The sequence below is a fragment of the Fringilla coelebs genome (assembly GCF_963513975.1).
Source record: "Fringilla coelebs genome assembly, chromosome: 2".
Taxonomy (NCBI): Eukaryota; Metazoa; Chordata; class Aves; order Passeriformes; family Fringillidae; genus Fringilla; species Fringilla coelebs.
Genome location: NC_140029.1, coordinates 62,744,791 through 62,763,303, shown reverse-complemented (window position 1 = coordinate 62,763,303; position 18,513 = coordinate 62,744,791). Strand labels below are relative to the sequence as shown.

Genomic DNA, 18,513 nt, shown 5'->3' with positions numbered 1-18,513 from the left:
CAGCGACCCGGCCTCACGACAGCTCGGTGACAGACGCGTATCTGGCCTCGAGGAGGCAGTAGCGCCCTCCCTTCCCCTCACATCCCCCGTCCCCCGGGACGAGCCCCGCCGGCCCCCGCCGCATTCCCGCCCGCGGCAAGGGATCCGCCCCTCCGCCCCGCGCATGCGCGCGCCGCCTGGCGGCTGCCGCCCGTCCCTCGGCCGCCGGGGGCGCTGCCGCGCGCCTGCCCGCGCCGGCCGGGGGCGGTTCCCACTCGGGTCCGCGGCCGGATCGCGATGGCGGCGGCGGTGGCAGGAGCCGGGGCCGGGGCAGCGGCGGGCGGGGGAGGTGGGGAGCGGAGCAGCACCCGGGACCGGCTCCTGGCGGCGCTGGAGGATCTCGAGCTCTTGGCCAGGTACCGCGCTCGGGCCCCCGCCGGCCCCGGGTGGCGGCGGGGCAGCGGGGGCGGGGTGAGGGCTCCCGGCGCGGTGCGTGCGCGGAGCCGGCGGCGCGGGCGGCGGGCGGAGCGGCAGCCCCTGAGGGTGGGATGGGAGGGGCCCGGCGCCGCTGGAGCGCCGGCCTGACCCGCTCGGGTACGCGTTTTCCTGCTCCCGGCCGTCCGCAGGCCGGCTCTGAGGGTGAGGGGCTGGTGCCGCGCCGGGGTTCGGCCCGGCCCTGCGCACCGCTTCCCGGCGCTCGTCCCAGTGGGAAAGCATCGGTGGTTTGCAGAGAGAGGGGCAGCTTCCTTTTTCTACCACTTGCCTTTGTCACTTGGTTGACACCTGTGTTTTCTGTGAAGTTCACACGTACACGTCGATTTTAGGCATTTTATTAGTCACTAAAAAATATGTTTAAGTCAGAAATACGTAGATGGTGTTGCATGACATCAGCTGTTCTGGTCACCGCCTGTATTAGTGCTACATTCACTCCAAGTAGGCTGCAGAGCTCCTCTTCAGAGTGATAGAAATGCTCAGATACTTAATCCAGGGTCTTGAGTCCTGGCTGGTAGTCCCATCCAAGTTGTTAGTCATGTCGTGGAGGCACAGCTGGCAGTGAAGTTCAGATAGTTCCGAATTATTTTCCACACCTCAGCAAGAGCAGGAGCTTAGGAAAGCATTTTCAGAGGAATAACCTGTGCTATCCATGTGGCTCGCTCGCTCAATGATTACCAAGAGGAGGATAAGCTATTGGTGAGTTGCTCTCCTTGTGTCTGGAGCATTTAGAGAATCTTCCTATTGATCAGCAAAGTGTTGCAGCACCCTGGGGGTAGGCCTTTCTCTGTCATAGTACTGGTTTGGTGGTAGGGGCAGAAATTAAGCCACATGTCCAATCTGTAGCCTTTCTGTAGTTTCAAATCTACATCTGCGCATTATCTGGCTGACACAGGGCAGAATTACAGCACCCTGTGACATCACCCTTGATGGTGGTACCTGACCTACTTGAAATGGATTTGCTACTGCTCAGTGCTGGTCAGATGGAATAAAGCTTTAGTAACAGTGACAAGTTTCTTTAATCTCTAGTTGTTTAAAATCATAGTAGTGTTAAGGAGTGACCAAGAGACATAGACCAAGATCAGAGCTTTACTGGGTTTTTTTTTGAGACATTTCTGGCTCCACTGCTGTATTACTCACACACCCCACTGAGCTGCTTACACTGGACCAAGCAAATAATCAGTACTTCGAAGGGCAGTGTCTCCAGATAGGCAGTTACTTGTGCTTGGGGTTGAACTGCCATCCAGAGCCTTAGAAGCCAAATAACTGCTGAATTTACAGAAAATGCTGTTTTGCATCATGGTACCTAGAGGTTCTTGGTGGTTTTTCAGAATAGTGGCAGAGTATCTGGATATCTGGAAGTGTGATCAAGAGGTCTGCTTGAGAAGCACTTCTAGCACCAGAATATTACTAGGGTTCTTTTATATTTTTTGTGTGCTTGATGCACAGCTAATATACCATTGTGGAAATACTTGTTGTAAAAGTAGTTCCATAGCAGACTCTTGGTATTTGAAAGTGTAGATTTAGTTGCTCTAAATTACAAGTATATTGGGGAAAAAATGGAGAAAAGTAGAGAAGTAAAACAGTGAAGACTCTCTTGCAACAAACAAAGGTAGGAGAAGAAGGATCTGAGTTATGCTTCATTATGCTGTTTCTTCTCTCAGCTTCTGTTTATGTCTTTTATGGTTTAACAGGAACTTATTTCTTGAGTTCAAATACATGGGGGCTTCACGAGCTCAAATAACAAAGAAAAAAGTGTGCTTTCTTGGTTGAAAAATCCCTGTCCACACTGTACTATAAAATATAAAATACTCAGGTCTATGAACACTTTTGTAATGATACCAGTACTCTGGGTAATTTTGGGATGACTTGACGTGAGAATGCCTTAGAAAATTGTTCAAACTGAGTTCTCCTTTCAGGGAGCTAATTGAAATTCTGGCAATTTCAAGAAACCAAAAGCTTCCACAACCAGGAGAGGAGAGCCAGGTAAGCTGACTTTCTGAAACGTGTTTCTTTGGGTAAGCATAATGCTTTACTTCTAACTTTTTTCCACTCTTTTATTTGTTCTTTCTCCCTTTGTCCTTGCCTATATTCAAGTTAATGGTCATGATGGGGCTTTGGCCCTGCCTCAAAGGCATTATTGATTCTCCTGTTGTTTATTCATTTTTTATGTGCTTCATAGGCTGTTTCTGCAAACAGGAAGAAATTTTGTTTCATTTTTCATTCAAACAAAAATACTCCTTTGGATACCATTTGCTCTTCTTTGTAGTATTGAGGGTGTGTTTTACTCTAGTCAAATTAAAAGTTCTACAAAACTGTTGTTCAATAGATCCTGGAACTGCTGATTCAGAGAGATGGAGAGTTTCAAGAGCTAATGAAGTTGGCAGTTGATCAGGGAAAAATCCATCATGAAATGCAGCTTTTAGAAAAGGTAGTAGAAAAGCGGGATAATGATATTCAGCAGCTGCAGAAACAGCTTAAAGAAGCAGAGCACATACTGGTAAGTTCATAATGATGTGTTTGCTTTTGAGCATCTCCTTGTAGAAAAGGTGGTTCTGGGCAAAGTGGCGTTGTGTTAGTTTGAGAAGATTTAAATATTTAAAACTTCATAAGAGCTTAGTGGTTTGGGTTTTTTCTCAGTAGTCAAACACTGTTTAGTTATCATGGTATTACGGTTTTTTTTTATAATGCTAATTTCCTTCTAAATCTACTTTATTTCAGTGTATTTTGAAAATGTTCACAGAAATTTCTCTTCTAAAATGCAATTAAATTGAAGGGTTTATTCACAAAGCTGACTTTAAGTATATGTTTATAAATTAAAGATGCATTGAAGGTTTGGTTTCTTTTGTGGGTTTTTTTGTTTTTTTTTTTTTACAACTAGGCAACAGCTGTTTATCAAGCAAAGGAGAAACTGAAATCAATTGAAAAAGCACGAAAAGGTGAGTATCCATGATTGTACATACTACGTAAATGCAATTCTAAAGAAAGTTTTTAGTGAGCTCAAATTAGGCCTTTTTTATTTTTTTTAATTCTCCCATCACAGATTTCAGATGCTTTGTGTGTAAACAAATTTCCATTTCATTATGAAACTGTAACTATTTCCTCAGAATAAAGACAGCATTGAATTATTTTTTTTGTGGCAAACATATTTTAATATGAAAGTGTCTCAGCAGTCTTCTTGGACTGATAATAGTATATCTGATTACCTAAGTGCCTTACCAAATTGCCTCAGGAGGTTTGCTAAGGAAAAGAAGAGAATGTTTGTCTGTATATGCTCTGTATTTTCAAAGACTGACTAGCTGGTGATATTAGATTGTAATTGTAGTAATTCCTGCCATTCTGTGGCACTTACCAAACTAAACTAAATTTTTTTGGGGGGGAAGAAGGCATCTTCTTCCAGTTGTTTTGTTGGTTTGGTTTTTTTTCTTATGGTGTCTTCTATAATTTTGTTATGCCTCTTTCATCTAGAAAATCAAGGAATTTAATTAAGTTTCTATTAATCTAATACAAGTACATATTTGGAAGGACTATTCTGGGTACAGTCTATAGTTACTAAATGAACAAATAAAACTTCTTTGCTACAGAAAATTGTAAAGCAGGAGCTGAAGTTTTAGACTTTTTTTTTTGTGCTTGTCAAGTACACTTGTTTAAGAGATTGTTTGTGTTTTTCACGAGGCTGGAGAACCATTGATATTGAAGGTGTTTTGTACTTGTGTGTGTAAAATTAGTTCACTGCAAAGCTCTTTGCATAGATTGAGAATCTTCTAAACAGTCATTGCTTTTGAACCAGGCTCTTAATGTTTGGCAAAATCACATTTCCAGCGTTCTAGATATTGGTGGCCAATAGTCTGAAATAATTAAATGACACAATCTCTTGAGAATGCAGCAACATTTTTTTCCATTCTTCCAGGTGCCATTTCCTCTGAAGAAATAATTAAATATGCCCATAGGATTAGTGCTAGCAATGCTGTTTGTGCCCCTCTGACGTGGGTACCAGGTAACTCTTGTGTTTGTGACAGTAGATTTTTTTTTAATAATAAATCATGTTTAATATCTGCTCTTAAAGTGTTTTTATACAGCGATAAACACCAGGGTTTATTAGAATAACATTGTTTTCAGCTGTTATATATAACACTTAATTATAAATATTTAGTTTTATTTAAAATGGATATTCAAAACCCTGTGGACTTCACATACATCTCCAAAAGGTTATGAAACTGTCTGCTTTCATTAACAGACTGACCTCCTCTGTTCTCCCTTGTTTACCTTTTTCCCCTGAACATTTACCTTGATTATAAATCAAAGCCAAATATGTGAAAGGCTTTTCTATGTGTTTGGTTGTGTTTCCTCTTGCCCCTTTACAATATTCTTTCACAGAATGTTAGTAAACAGTGGAGCCAGAAGCAGAACTTTTACTATGAAGCGTTTCAATTTTGGGTACTACCCTCTTTGTCCAAAATGAAAATGTGTTTGAGCCAATTCCTGTCCTTGCCATTTAGTTGTGAAGTAGCAGGGTGAGCAAAAATATCTTAAACATGATGGATGATGGGTTTTTTTTGTTTGAGTTGCTTTGGGTTGTTTGGGGTTTTTTTAATATGCTTTTTCTGCCAAGTTTGAGTGAACAAAGTCTGAGTGAAAGACAGACTTGGATTTTAATAAAACAGGTGTGATGCTCATTACTCATCGAAGCAACCAGAGTATGGGGTTTTGTGGTCATTAAACTAGGCTCTGAAGCTAAAGCTAATGTCTGCAAGACAATTGTTAAATATTTCAAGGCATTCTTTTTCCTTTTTTTCTTAAAGGTGACCCACGTAGGCCATATCCTACAGATCTGGAAATGAGAAGTGGTCTCTTGGGTCAGATGAACAACCCACCCACCAATGGAGTCAATGGACACTTACCAGGGGATGCCCTTGCAGCAGGCAGACTGCCAGGTAAGTGAAACTCAGTTTTGTTGTGGTTTTTTTTATTGCTTATAGATTCACAGCAGTTTTACCTTTCCCTTAGCAAAGGCAAATCAGAGGTAAAGCAATGAAAATTGAGGTTAATGTTCCCTAGCAGTGAATACCTAGTAAAGAAAGGTAATTAGAAGTTGCATATTTTTTGTATATGTTTTAGTAGAGCTTGTTCTGTTTGGCTCCTTTGCCTTAGAGGATGCAGATGTGATCCATTTACTTTTGAGTGCTGTCTCTATAAGAACTGAAAGAAATTTTCAGGAATTTTAGGAATTTTCCTCGAGAAGCTGGAAAATGTGGGATTTAAACTCCTCCAGTAAAATTCTTGAGTCTTGGGCTCCTCTGTCAGGTTAAACACTCACATAGCTAGACTGTCGAGGTAAGAGGGAAACATTGATTTACAAGAAAGTTAAAGCTGCCTGAGCATTTTGTGTAGGGATGCTGAATCTGTTGGTGTGTGGAGGCATGTCCTGAGAATGCTAATTATGGGATCTAGTCCTTTTGGAGACTCCTGCATAGATGTCCAGTTACTGAGTCCTTAGTGAATGTGCAGACCAGTTTCTGGACTGCTCAGTAGCCTCCCAACTTCCAGGCTGCTTAGCACACACATTCAGCCTGGTTTAATAGCAGACTAGTTCTAGCATTGAAGCATGGCCACACAATGTAAAACACTAGTTTCCATTCTGAGCTGCTTTTCAGGCATATTTGGATAAAGCCTTTTTCTCTGAATTTTTATGGTCTGCCTGAATTTTTTTTAATCTAATATTTTAATCTATTTTTGCATACTGACAGACGGTGATAATTTTCATTACTCACAGTAGTTGTGAATGCTAAATCAGTTCTAACTGTGCTTTGAAGATGAAAAGCTCTGTATTGACTATATGAGTTATCAAGAGCCACCTACATAAATAGGCCTCTCTGGCAGAGCAGACTTTTACAATTATAGAAGTGCTCCATCATGAGATGTTTTCCAGCTGTTACTGGAGGGTTTAATCTGTCTAAACTTTAGAAAGGATTTCAAGTTTTGTTTTGATTTTAAATTGAAGTTCTGGTTGAGCTGTCATGTTGAATTTATCAATATACAAAACTGACAGTTTTCTTGATGATGCCTCTTTTTTTCCAGATGTGCTTGCTCCTCAATATCCTTGGCAGTCAAGTGATATGTCAATGAACATGCTACCTCCTAATCATAGTAATGACTTCATGCTGGAGCCTCCAGGACACAATAAAGAGAATGAAGATGATGTAGAAGTTATGTCAACAGACTCCTCAAGCAGCAGCAGTGACTCAGACTAGGTACAAGGGGGACAGTATCCCTAGTAGACCTTTCCTGTGGTGAAGGTAGGTTAGATGCTGTTTGTCACAAACTGCAATATCCTTTTGTTACACCAGCAGCCCTGTGTAGGGAGAAGATAACAGCTTGCTCAGAAATAGGGTGGCTAATTTAAAACCATGGACTACAGACTTGTTTTTTTCCTGTTAGATGTTCTGGGAGCTGGGAGAAATGTCTGGGAGCTGTCTGCTGGGGGAGAGATGTCAGATTTTCAGTGATTGTGTAAATGTATGTTTGCAAGAGATGTGTAAGTATATATTTATATATATGTATTTACTATACATTAGATGACATAAGTTCCTGGGAAAAAATGTGTAAGGGGAATCCCCTTGTATGTTTGTTAGTAAATTTACTCTTTTGATGATAGCCTTTTCTATGCCACAGAAATGAAACATGAAGTTTGTAATGTATCTTTTTTTTGTTACTGCCTAAATCTGTGTTCTTGATCATCTGTGTATCAAGGACAAAATTATGGCAATAAGTGTAATAAAAGAGTTTGTAATTATTGTAATATATAATGAATGATTTGTCATAAATAAACTCAGCTTTGATCTAACTTCAGTTTTCCAAACTTGAATCTTAGATGAGTTGCCATGTAACATCAATACTCAGCACATTTTGTCCCAGTATGTGGTTGAATTCTGATTGAGTTTCAGAAGTTTGTACTCCATTTTCCCCTATGCAAAATGCACAGTCAGCATTAGAAGCAGCTGAGGAGGAGCAGAAGGGGAAAGCCTGTCCTTCCTTTTCAGGTGAGCCCTTCCAGGTACACACAAAGCTGGGCAGACCCTGAAGCAGCGAGTGTCCACCCACAAGGCTGCCCCAAATACTTGGTTAAGTGTCCTGGGACCCTGGAGGTGACACACTTTAGGGCATGCTGCAGGTTTAGCTCCTTTCAGATCAAAGTGCTCAAGGATTTTTTTTTGTTCTTGTCATCTATAATTTTTTCAGTTCTTTGAACCTGCTAATTTGTTTACTTTCGCAACTACATTTCCTGCATCAGCTGCAAGGTTATTTTGTCTTTCCAAAGGCACGTCCCTTGGCTTTCCTTTCCTTGTTCTGTTTTGCTTAAGGAGTCATTTTATGACAGCTGCTTTTCTCTTATGTAACCCTCTGATAGAATTTCAAAACTCATGTGAACTGTTGATCCTGGCAGTTAAAGGTTTCTGTCCTGCAAAACAGCTTCCTGCAGCATAGATCACAATTCTCTTCCCTTTTCCATTTTGTAGATTCCTCACAGGAAGTATCTAATGAATCAGGTAATTCCTCCTTTGCTCAAGTAATCTTTCAAACATTGCTGCCAGTAATGCTGCCACCTGTGACCAACCTGTACAAATCCCATAGGGATGTAGAAAGAAGGACTTCAGTCACATTCAATTGCATAATATGGGGCAGTGGGTTTTGTTTATGGAGAAATGGGGAATTCGGTTTTGTCTCAGCTGTTCCTTTTACAAGTATTTTCAGAATTATTAAACTGTCACCGCTTTCATAGCTTAAAGTTATTCATACACATACATATTGTAACCTTTAGTCAGTATCATGATTTCCTCTTGGGTGCTTATGTCCAATGTCTTTACTGTTTAATTTACATTATTCCAAATACATGTGCCCTGTCTCAGTCATTCTAGTTAACCTTGCCCACCCCTTTTCTAGCTCACATTAGTTTTTGTCTTAAAACATGTGTGATCAGAATCATACACAATATTACAAAATGGAGTTTCTTAATGCTTTGTATAATGGGATTGGTATTTTCTTTCTGAATGCCCCTCTCTTTACACACCACTGACACAGTTCACCAGCCTCTTTTATCTTCTAACTTACAAGGACATTCTTGAAACAAAATACAAACATATGTAATTAAAACTCATGGGAAATGTAGTGTTGTAGTCTACTCAAAACTCTTCTATTGGATGTATCTATGTAATTCACCAACTGAAATATTGTGGAGGTGGGTGATTGTTTTCAGACATAAGAGGGAACTGAAGCAATGACCACTTCTTTTTCTGGCTTGTTAGTTACTCTGTTACGGGATTAAATGGAACCAATGTATTACATCTAATAAATAGGTCAGGCAACAGCTCTGCCCACTGTTCATTTAGCATAAAATCAAACTCTGGGTATTAGATGCATCCAAATCAGTTTCCTTGCATCAGTGCTCCAAACTATGTACAGTTCAGGAGTATGCTTCTCAGTGCTGGCTAACTAATGCCATTTTAGGTGAATTCTGTCAGTTACAAGCAGTTTAGTGAACCATGGTATGGTAACTGAGTGTTCTGTTATTCGGTGGCTTAGATATGTACATATAATAGATTTTCCTATTTAGCAAAAGTACCAAAAATCAAAGTAAAGACTTAGTTGAAAGGACTGAGTCTTGGCAGCTAAAATCGTATGAGAACCACATTTTCTGCAGGGGTGGGAAATATAAATGGGTGATACACACAAACAAAGTTATTTAAGTTGGGGATTGCTGACAGCTGGTTGCAGTAATGCACTGTAGTCTTTTAATCTGTCCATTTTGAAAAGATACAGAAATGCTGACATATGGAGATACTGTTTCTGTCCTCATTTCAGTGTCTACTTGTGTATTTACAAGAAATAGAATGTATATAACCATTAACAAAATATACCAAGAAAGTATTTATTGCATGATAGACCATTTTACACTGGCCCCTGTTCTCTCATCAGGACCTAAATGTTTTCTAAAATTTAAAATAGTACTAAATAATTTAATTTTTTTTTCTTCATTATTCTTTGTGACAGATGGGCAGGACATCTGTCAACTCTTCCTACAGCTTCTTTGTTGACAGCTGAATGGAATCATTTTCAGTGTACATAAGGTTGCTTGCAGGAAGCAAATCTCCACATTTGAATAGAAAAATAAGCTTTTTACAAAGTTACAGTAGCAAAGGAAGTTTTGGTGAAATTTCCCATTTCAAGACTGCTGTGTAATGTTACTTCTTTCTTCACTTCAGAGAACGGGTGTCTGTCCTAAAGGAAGTTACACATAATTAATATTTCAAACTCTAAGCAGGAGGATTGCCAGGGGCAGTAGCATCCTAATGCCTCATCACTGTTTCTCAGCAAGAAGAGCCATCTCCATTTAAAAAATGTATGTTCAAAGCAAGGAAGAGCTTTAAATCCCCCAAGCTGATTTCTTTTAAGAACTGAGAAGTCAATTCATAATTTCAGGCAATTTTAATCTCTCCGTATTGTGCCTGTATTTTATTCAAAAGAATAACATTTTTGAACAATGAGTATATCTGAAGGAAATAGACAAGAGATGTGCTATAAAAGAACCCTGGCAAGAAAAAAAAAGAGCCAACTGGTGATTTAGTTAAAAGTTCTATCTTAAAATTAATTGCTGATGTTTTAGTGACAACAGCTGAAAAGAATCAAAAACAGATTCTAGAAAAATTAAAACTATGAACTCCTTGGTTTTATATGTACTGTTGGGTACTGTAATTTCATTCATTAACAACTTAGTCATTTAATCAGTCAAACTGAAAATTCACAATTTTACCAAATCTCAATAGCCAGCAATACAGAACTACATCATGTGTGCAGTTTAATACTGACAACTCTTTTTAGCCATTAAGTATGATTTTAGCCATGGAGCTACACTTATAAATGAGATTTGTGTCAGCCTAGTAGAGTAGGCACCTCTACATTCCAAGAGTTCAGTAACAAATTCAGATCAGTTGCAGAGATCTGAGACATTTCTGCAGATAAATTCAATGTAATTGAGGCTCTAAACAAAACTCTGTTATGAAAACAACTGGCAAGAAAGGTCAGGGAATCTTCATTCCCTGCAATAAGTCATGACAATCTTTTCAAGAGTATTTATAATACTCTTGATTTTCAAGTGTATAGTGCTGTCTGTAGGGAAAAAAGGCACTGTCTATTAAATGTAACTTTTGTTCATGACAGTAGCTTCATAACTGAAGCTAAGAGACAAGGCTAAGCTTTAAAATTGGTCCAATAATTACAAGAAAGCAGGTTTAAATAAGTAAGTTTTGCTGCAACTGTTTTGAAGTGAGCAAGCTTCCCTGGCTGGTGCTGATTTCAAAATAGCTGGTCATCAATATAAAGACTAACTAGATAGAACACTGAGTTTTCTGTAAAAGAAAAAGTTAATTATTAACTACTAAACCTAGAAATGGGTCTGGAATGAGAGACAACTGTCGTGTGAAATATGGGAAAAGCACTGAAACAGTTGGCATGTTCTTCTTCGGGAAAGATAATATTTTTACATGGGCAGGGTGAGCACTTCATATCTTCTTTTCTTCTGCACCAAAAAAACCAGGTCTGTCCTTTAGTTTGTTACATAACATACAATTTGTTTTTACTCTAATTGGTGACTTCCCGTGTACCCCTTTAGATGATTGAGCTCTTCTGTAAAGGGATTGTAACCTTGCTCTCGTAAACAGCGTAAGGCCCAGAACAGTTGATCTGCTGGAGGAAATTCATTCCATTTGACCCATTCCCAGCCTGTAGGGAAAAAAAAAAAAAAAAAGAAAAATAAGTGTATAGAGTTCAGTAAGACAGGATCCAAGGAAACAGCATGAAGCTGTGGCAGGAGAGGTTTAGGCTGGATGTTAGGAAAAGGTGGTGGGGCACTGGAATAGGCTCCATAGTGCAGCCTGACAGAGCTCAAGGGGTCTTTGGACAACTCGGGCACAAGGTGGGATTGCTGAGGTTGCCCTGTGCAGGGCCACGAATGGGATTTAATGATGCTTGGGGGTCCCTTCCAACTCAGGACATTCTTTGTTTCCGTGATACAACAATTCCTCTACAAGTCTAGATGGATCACACAGAAACTACCAATACAAAGTCAGGTTCTCTGTTACCTATAGAGTCATTTTGCCTGAGCAGCTTTTTTGTTTCCCAGAGAAGCTCTGGATTCCGCATCCCTGGGAGTGTTCAAGGCCAGGCAGGATGAATCTCGGAGCCACCTGACCTAGTGGGAGGTGTCCCTGCCCGCGGCAAGGCGCTTGGAACTAGACGATTACTCACCCTCGTTCTTGTCGGGCTCCTGGTTGCGCGGCTCGGCGCCCGGCTCGGCCTCGCCCTTCATGAGCACGGTGACATAGTGGTAGCGCTGGGACGCGCACACCGCGTTCACGGCCGACGCGAACCGCACGTGGCGCAGCGGCAGCGCCGCCTCCTCCAGCGTCTCCCGCGCCGCGCACTCCGCCAGGCTCTCCCTGCGGGCGGGCAGGCAAGGGAAGGCAAGGCACGGCACGGCCGCCTCAGGGCACGGCGGGGCAAGGGGAGGGCAGGGCGGGGAGGGAGGGCAGGGCGGGGAGGGAGGGAGGGCACGGGGCTCCTACCCGAACTCCAGGTGGCCTCCGGGGAGCTGGTAGGTGCCGGCGCCCAGCGCGCCTTTCCGCTTGCCCAGGAGGACGCAGCCGGGGTGCGCGGCGCTGGTGACCACCACCCCAACGCCGACCCCGGGCCGCCGGGGCTGAGCCGCCTCCTCGCCCATGGCAGCCCCGGGCGCTCGGCGAGGCTCCGTCCCGCCGCGGGCAGGCGGGGGCGGATCCGCCAATGGGGGTTGGGGATGCCGGGTTTTGGCAGGCCCTTGGCCGGGGGTGTATCCGGAGCGCACGAGATGCGCGTGGTGGTGACGTCGCTGGTGAGGAAGGTGGCGAGGTTCCGAGGCAGGCTCGAGAGGGAGAGGTGCCCTGTCCTGCTGTTTGCCTGGAGTCCTTGCCTCTCAACGCGCAGGGACTTGTGAGGCCGCCGGGAATAGAAAAGGCGTTTGTGCAAACGAGGGGCAGCTGAAAACAAGCAAGATACGACTCGGTTTTTGAAGGTCACGGAGCCAGTCGGTCTCGATTGCAGATTTTTTCAGAATTTTAAAAGTGGCCTTTCTTTGGTTAGCGCACTGTTTCTGGTCTGTGAAGAGTATGACTCTGAAGTGACACGTTGGAATTATTTAAAAAGGAAGCTGCAAACTTAGCTGAGAGGAGCTCCACAGGCAGAATAACAGTTCCTGACTGATAAAAAAGAAATAAAAGTTTCTGCTGGCAAATACTTACCTTCATTCTCACATTTTTATAAATTACAGAGATATGAAGAACACAAGATACAAGCTTTCATTTTCTTTATAAACAACAGTAAAGTTTGTCAGATTTTCCCCTTCTTCAGCCTATTGATCACAACAGAGAAAGAAGTTCTTTTATTTGCAGACCTTTCAAATTGGTTTTGGGGTTTTTGTTTGTTTGATTTGGGGGATTTTTTTTGTAAGGTTTTAAAATATCTATGTACAGATGTTTTTATTTACATATGAAAGTCATAGAGCCAAAATGGCTGAAGCTCAATCACATTTTCTGGGATCAGTTTTCTGCGGTTTAACTGCCCGAAGTGGCTCAATGCAGGATCAGATGTGGAGATCCAGTGTTGGCATGAAGGGCATGTCAGGAGCGAATGGCTGGGTGTGCTAGAAGCAAGGCTGCCCTTTGGCAGCATTTGGCCCTGCTGCTTAACTGTGATGTCAGGCCATGCCCTGTGGTAATCACGTATCCTCTGAACAGAGAGAGACATAGCTCTCCCAGGATTTTTCCTGAGAAGCTGTGAGAAAGCTCAGAGAAATAATTAAAACCATTATTATCTCAATATCTGCTCCTGGCAGGCAATCTCTTTTTGTCAAAGATGTTTACAAGGAGTTGTCCCTTCTTGACTAATAGGTGAAAGAAGATTCCTAAAGGCCAATCAGGTCTTAGGTCCACCATTGTTTCTATAAGAACTGTGGATTTCTAATAATAAAGTGCCTTTTCATGCCTTCTAATAATGGAGTCTCTGTATCACCTTTGGCTCTCCCCGATACTCCTACAGTGATAATAGCCTGAATTACTGACATTGGTAATAATAAATAGCAATAATAGTAAATAATAGCAATAATTTATAATGACAGCAATAATAATAAATAATCTTGGGCAAATTGCCAAGCTAACAAGACTTTTTGTAAACCAAGCTCATTCATTTGTATCTGTCACCCCAGTACAGCTGAGCATCCTAAGTATCCTAATCCATGAGGATATCCATTAGGAGTATCCTAATCTCCAGATGAAACACCAGACATATCAGTTACATCACTTCTGTATTTACATTTTAAGACAAAGATCTTACAAAAGCCATATCAAAGATTCCTCCCAAGCCATGAAGCTCATTTTGGTCCAATACAATAAAACACCACAATTCTTTTTACCTGAACAGTGAAAACATTCTACTTTCTATGTACACCATTTTCCTGTACCTTTTACCCAACAGCATTTAGTAACAAGTCTTGAGAGTGACCCATTGTCATTCTACTGATTTATTTTTAAATGCAAAAAAACCAATCCATATGGTCATTATGCTTGTTTACTATATTAGGAGGATACAATTAAATGAAAATGTTATATGAAGATGATTATGTAGAGTAAAAAAAATAAGTTTTTACAAACAATATATTTTTATTTGTCAGTACACTAAGATTTTCCCTTCCTCTCTACCTTCTTCTTGATCACAACAAAGATGTGAAGTATTACCCTTTTACAAAACTTTAAAATGGCAAAGTTTATGTTAAGGTTTTGAGATCTTGTTGTATACAGATGTTTAGACTTGTTTCAATTTTTCCACCTTACATTTGTGATCATTAGTATAAAGAATACTGTATGAAAAGAAGCATTTTCTTGACTGATCTGTTCTAATTGGTTTCATTCTAGGATTTATTAAGGACATAACTATGCAGCCAGGTATTGCAGATCATGAAGTAAATATAGGCTGGTTTTCTGAGTCTGATGGTGAACAGACATCCACTGAAGAGAGATAGGGGAATAAACCAAGAATGAGAAAGTAGCAAAATCTTCTGCTACAATTTGAAAAGCTTGCAAGATTATGGTTTATATATACTTGTAAATTTGTTCATAAATACTTTATCTGAGAAAGTATTCTGTGAGCCAAAACAGTGTATTTAAACCAGCATATGTCCAGCAGCTACTGGAAAAGAGGCAGATATTTTCAGGCCCAGTCCCTTGTTCTTTATGCAAATGCTTTTATTGATTGAAGTGTTATTGAATGAACTGTACGTCTGAGCTGAACTGGATCAAAAAAACCTTTTTTTTTTTCATTAATTTGTTTTCTAGCATGCTGTGGGTGGCACAGGGAGGGGACAGGACAGAGTTCAATCAGATTAAACACAGCGCAAAGCTAAACCTGACTCAGCAAACTGGGAGAGAGATTACATTTTTAGTGGGATGTGATCCCTGATGCAATTTACAGCTCAGGTACATAAGTGAGGGAGGCAGTGAGTCAGAGCAACTGGGAACAAGAATGTTGGGACTAACCATATTAGAGACAGGCCAGATTTATGTCAGGTTGAAATGACTACACAGCTGTTCCCTAAGAGGAGCACACATAGGAAAAGCAGGTTAGAAAAGCACACAGTGCACAATAGCTTATTGAAAAGCAGCTACACAAGCAAAAAAATCCATCTTTCTGAGAATTTCATACACATGGCTCCCTGGCTGTGGAATTTACTATATATTTGCATTTTCTTAGCAGAAGTATGAACTGGGAGAGGGAAGGATTATATTAAAATATTTTATTGCAAAGCTGGCATTCAGAAGCTGGGTGGAATGTGACAACAGCGCATGACACCAAAGTCCTGCCAGCACCCTGGCTGAAACTTGAACCTGAAAGATTTTTCTTCTCTTGCATTCAAGCAGCTGGTTGTTATCCCAAACCCTGATATTGAAAATGTAACATTGTTAACTGTTTCCTCACTTTTATTTTAGCAGAATTATCTCCATGACACCACATGTTTCCATTAAATGGCTTTCACCATAAATTATTGCTTGCTGTGATATTATGGCTTCATAAACATTATTAGTGAAAATTGGGCAAAGTGTGATATATAGTTTTTAAGTTGAAATGTAAATAACTTCTGATCACATTTACATATGGAGAGAATAATGGTGTGTGTAAGAGCAATAGGACAAGTTAGAGCTGTATTACAGGTGTGCTGTCATCATTGCTTGTTATTTCTTTTCTGTGTCCAGACAGGACTGAGTCATTGGAATGACTGAAGGTGCTGAGACGATTCTGTTTGGTTTGTAGCTTTGTCATTAACACTTTAAGTGACCTTGGACAACTCATAGGGGGGTGAAGATGGATTGTGCTTCGATGAAACTTCTGTCTGTACTCAATCCCAGGGGACCCTGAATCAAAAGACTATAAAAGCGTCTGTTCCTTATCCATCTAGGATAGTACCTGGAGGTCCAGAATGGATGTCTTGAATACAGTAGGCAAGAAATCATGGCAGGGTTTTTGACTACTATTCTACAGCCATCTGTAGCTCAGTGACTTCTTAAGGCAGAGGTGGCTTCTGTGTATTTACTAACCCTCTTCTTGTTTCTCTTCTTTGACCTATCAAGACTCCTCTTGAGCCCATGTAAATTTTCATCATTTGCAGCATCTGTGGCAAGGTGTTCCGCAGCTCAGCTATGTGAAAGATCATTTTTTTGCAAACCAAATCCTTCTGCTTTCATGGAGCCTTTCATCTGCCAGCCTTCACTGGTTGGGAAGAGATGGCACATTAGTGATTAATGTTCACACTGTATTCTGTAGAAAACTTGCACCTATCCAGACCTGAGAGTGCACACATCAAATGCCTGTTTGCTAGGACAGATGTCAGAATCCTTGCAGGAGATGCACGGAAGCACCTTCAGGGAAGGACCCTGGATTGTCTTTTCTGTATGACTGAGAGAAGAGATGGAATAACCTGTTAATATTGCAAATGGGTGCAGTGAATAGTTTCATGTTGTTAGATATGCCTGAGGGTCCCCTTAGAAACCTGTGGTTTGTCCAGAGACAACCATGATGGTACTCCTGCAGACAAGTGGTGCAGAGAGAATCTACCGTCTGTAAGACATGCAATGTGAGGCAGTGCAGACAACACTGAAGGATTATTCTCACTCTGCTTCCAAGTCAGTTTTTTTTTCTCTGACCATGGCTGATTCATCAGCTAAACCTGTTTACTCACCTACCATACCAAAAAAGTGGGCTCTTACTTCCTGTCTTCAACTAAAAGTGTTCTGGAAAGCTCAGGGTGATTTTCTCCACAGGTATTGGGATGCTTTTTAAACCCCTGATAAATTTCATCTTGGAAATTTCCTACCCTCTGAACTTATGGCCTTGGCAGAGGCTTTCACTTTCTGACTCTGATGTTCTTGGCAAGACCATCTCTCCCCATGTTTTTCAACCTCCAAGTATCAACCAGCGGAGCTTACAAGGTCTGGGAAATAAATCAGATTGTACCATTGTCACTACATGAATGTGATAATTTATAATAAAGCAAATTCATGTCTATTCATAACACCTGAACCTTCCAGGATGCTATATTTGGCCTCAAACAGGATGCTTTATTTGTCCTGCTGGTCCATTAAAACTTCTTTGCTCCTTCTATCTCATTTGTAATGTACCTTTTCCCTGCTTCTTTATAGTTGTAAATACATCTTTTCAAAGAGGGCCTTAATCCTATTTCTGGAGATTTAGCAAAACCTCTGGATATCTGCTGGAATCCTACAGTGCATTCCTTGTGCAGTCTCTTCAATCGTAGGTCAGATATTGAACAAGGCTGAGCTTATACAAACCTGAGTCTATATTGGAATCACTAGGAATTTGTCTGGTTGTAGCCAAGAATGTTATCTTTTCTTGTGTGTCTAACAAAATAAAGAAAAGGTGCATGTGTAATTTCCAAGAACTATTGTTTTTAAGATTTTGAGTTGGGCTTACAACCACCTTGTGCTGACAGTGAGAGCCAGGTGGTGGCACTGGTGATCAGAACAGAAATCTGGGCATGTTTACAGTCCACCCCAGTTAGACTGAGTTTCACAGCCAAGAGGAAATCAGACAATAAAACATTCAGATAGATAAAGTTCTCCATACAGCTGTGTATCAGACTCCAGATAAAATCAGCAGCTGCCTCAGTCTTTCTACAAGCCCTTCAATATCGTCAGCCATGTGACATTTCTTCTTTTGATGTATAAGGTAAAAACCGTCTTCATTTTGAAACTGGAAGGATAAGTCACTCCTAGTGAGAAGAAGATACAGTAGTAGTTGCAATCTGACTGTCTTACAGACATTTGCTAAGGCAAGAATTAATTATAAGCCCAAAGAGGGTTGTCCAATTTCCTTCCAGTAGCAAGCCACTGCGTCAGGATATGTCTTGTTTCCTGACCTGCAGCCAGTACTTATCTCTGAACAGTAGCTTTGGGCTTTTTAGGTTAAAGTTTAAAGTTTTGCCAAGATCCATTACATCCTCTTGTAAACGTTGTTGCAAATCCTTTCCAGGGTGGAGGTAGTTTTGGAGAGTCTCCTGGAGTCAGGAGATTTCTTTGTATGTGGAAATGGCACCCATGTCCTGTCCTGTGCAGTACAGAACTGCTGCAGGCCCTGTGACTAGTGAAGAGCCACCGTGTGTACAGAGGGCAGAAAGAGCACAGAGTTCAAGTGCTTTTTCTTCCCTTCTCCTGGGCCAGAGGAAATATTTTATCAGCTGTGGTGGGAATCTTGGATGGTCTATCAAAATTTTGCAGCTGCTTACAGGGTCAGTGACACATATTCCTACCTTGTGTGTCTGCACACAGGTGCAGAGCTAAGCACTCTGCAGAGCTCACTGCAGTGCTAACAGGTGACAATAACACCAGGTCAGCGGAGGACCAGGAGCAAAAGAACCGAACCAGAATGACTCCATCTTTTGCAATACTC

General features: G+C 41.3%; 2 protein-coding genes across 3 annotated transcripts; one reads left to right on the top strand and one right to left on the bottom strand.

The window, feature by feature from the left end:
• Positions 1 to 276: 276 nt before the first annotated feature.
• On the top strand, positions 277 to 7,225 carry MED4 (mediator complex subunit 4; the record flags this gene model as incomplete). Its single annotated transcript, XM_084226645.1, has 7 exons — positions 277 to 395; positions 2,391 to 2,457; positions 2,801 to 2,971; positions 3,353 to 3,410; positions 4,382 to 4,468; positions 5,274 to 5,405; positions 6,550 to 7,225. The coding sequence occupies 7 exons, from the start codon at positions 277 to 279 to the stop codon at positions 6,720 to 6,722; spliced, it is 807 nt and encodes a 268-aa protein (XP_084082771.1). The 3' UTR covers positions 6,723 to 7,225.
• Positions 7,226 to 9,313: 2,088 nt separating this feature from the next.
• Positions 9,314 to 12,676, bottom strand: NUDT15 (nudix hydrolase 15). 2 transcript variants are annotated; one of them, XM_084226711.1, is made up of 4 exons: positions 12,090 to 12,676; positions 11,773 to 11,963; positions 11,170 to 11,247; positions 9,314 to 9,747 (listed from the first exon to the last, which is right to left on the bottom strand). In XM_084226711.1, exons 1-4 carry the CDS (start codon positions 12,242 to 12,244, stop codon positions 9,728 to 9,730), a joined length of 444 nt encoding a protein of 147 aa, XP_084082837.1. In that variant the 5' UTR covers positions 12,245 to 12,676; the 3' UTR covers positions 9,314 to 9,727. The 2 variants fall into 2 exon arrangements, with proteins under 2 accessions (XP_084082837.1, XP_084082836.1); XM_084226710.1 differs by lacking the exon at positions 9,314 to 9,747 and having other exon boundaries at positions 9,761 to 11,247.
• Between the last annotated feature and the right edge of the window lie 5,837 nt (positions 12,677 to 18,513).

Coding starts and splice junctions, on each gene's coding strand:
- NUDT15 (XM_084226710.1), bottom strand. CDS start 12,244: ATGGGCGAGGAGGCGGCTCAGCCCCGGCGGCCCGGGGTCGGCGTTGGG. Junction 11,964..12,089: donor GGAGGCCACCTGGAGTTCGG/GTAGGAGCCCCG, acceptor GCCCGCCCGCAG/GGAGAGCCTGGCGGAGTGCG. Junction 11,248..11,772: donor GGAGCCCGACAAGAACGAGG/GTGAGTAATCGT, acceptor TTTTCCCTACAG/GCTGGGAATGGGTCAAATGG.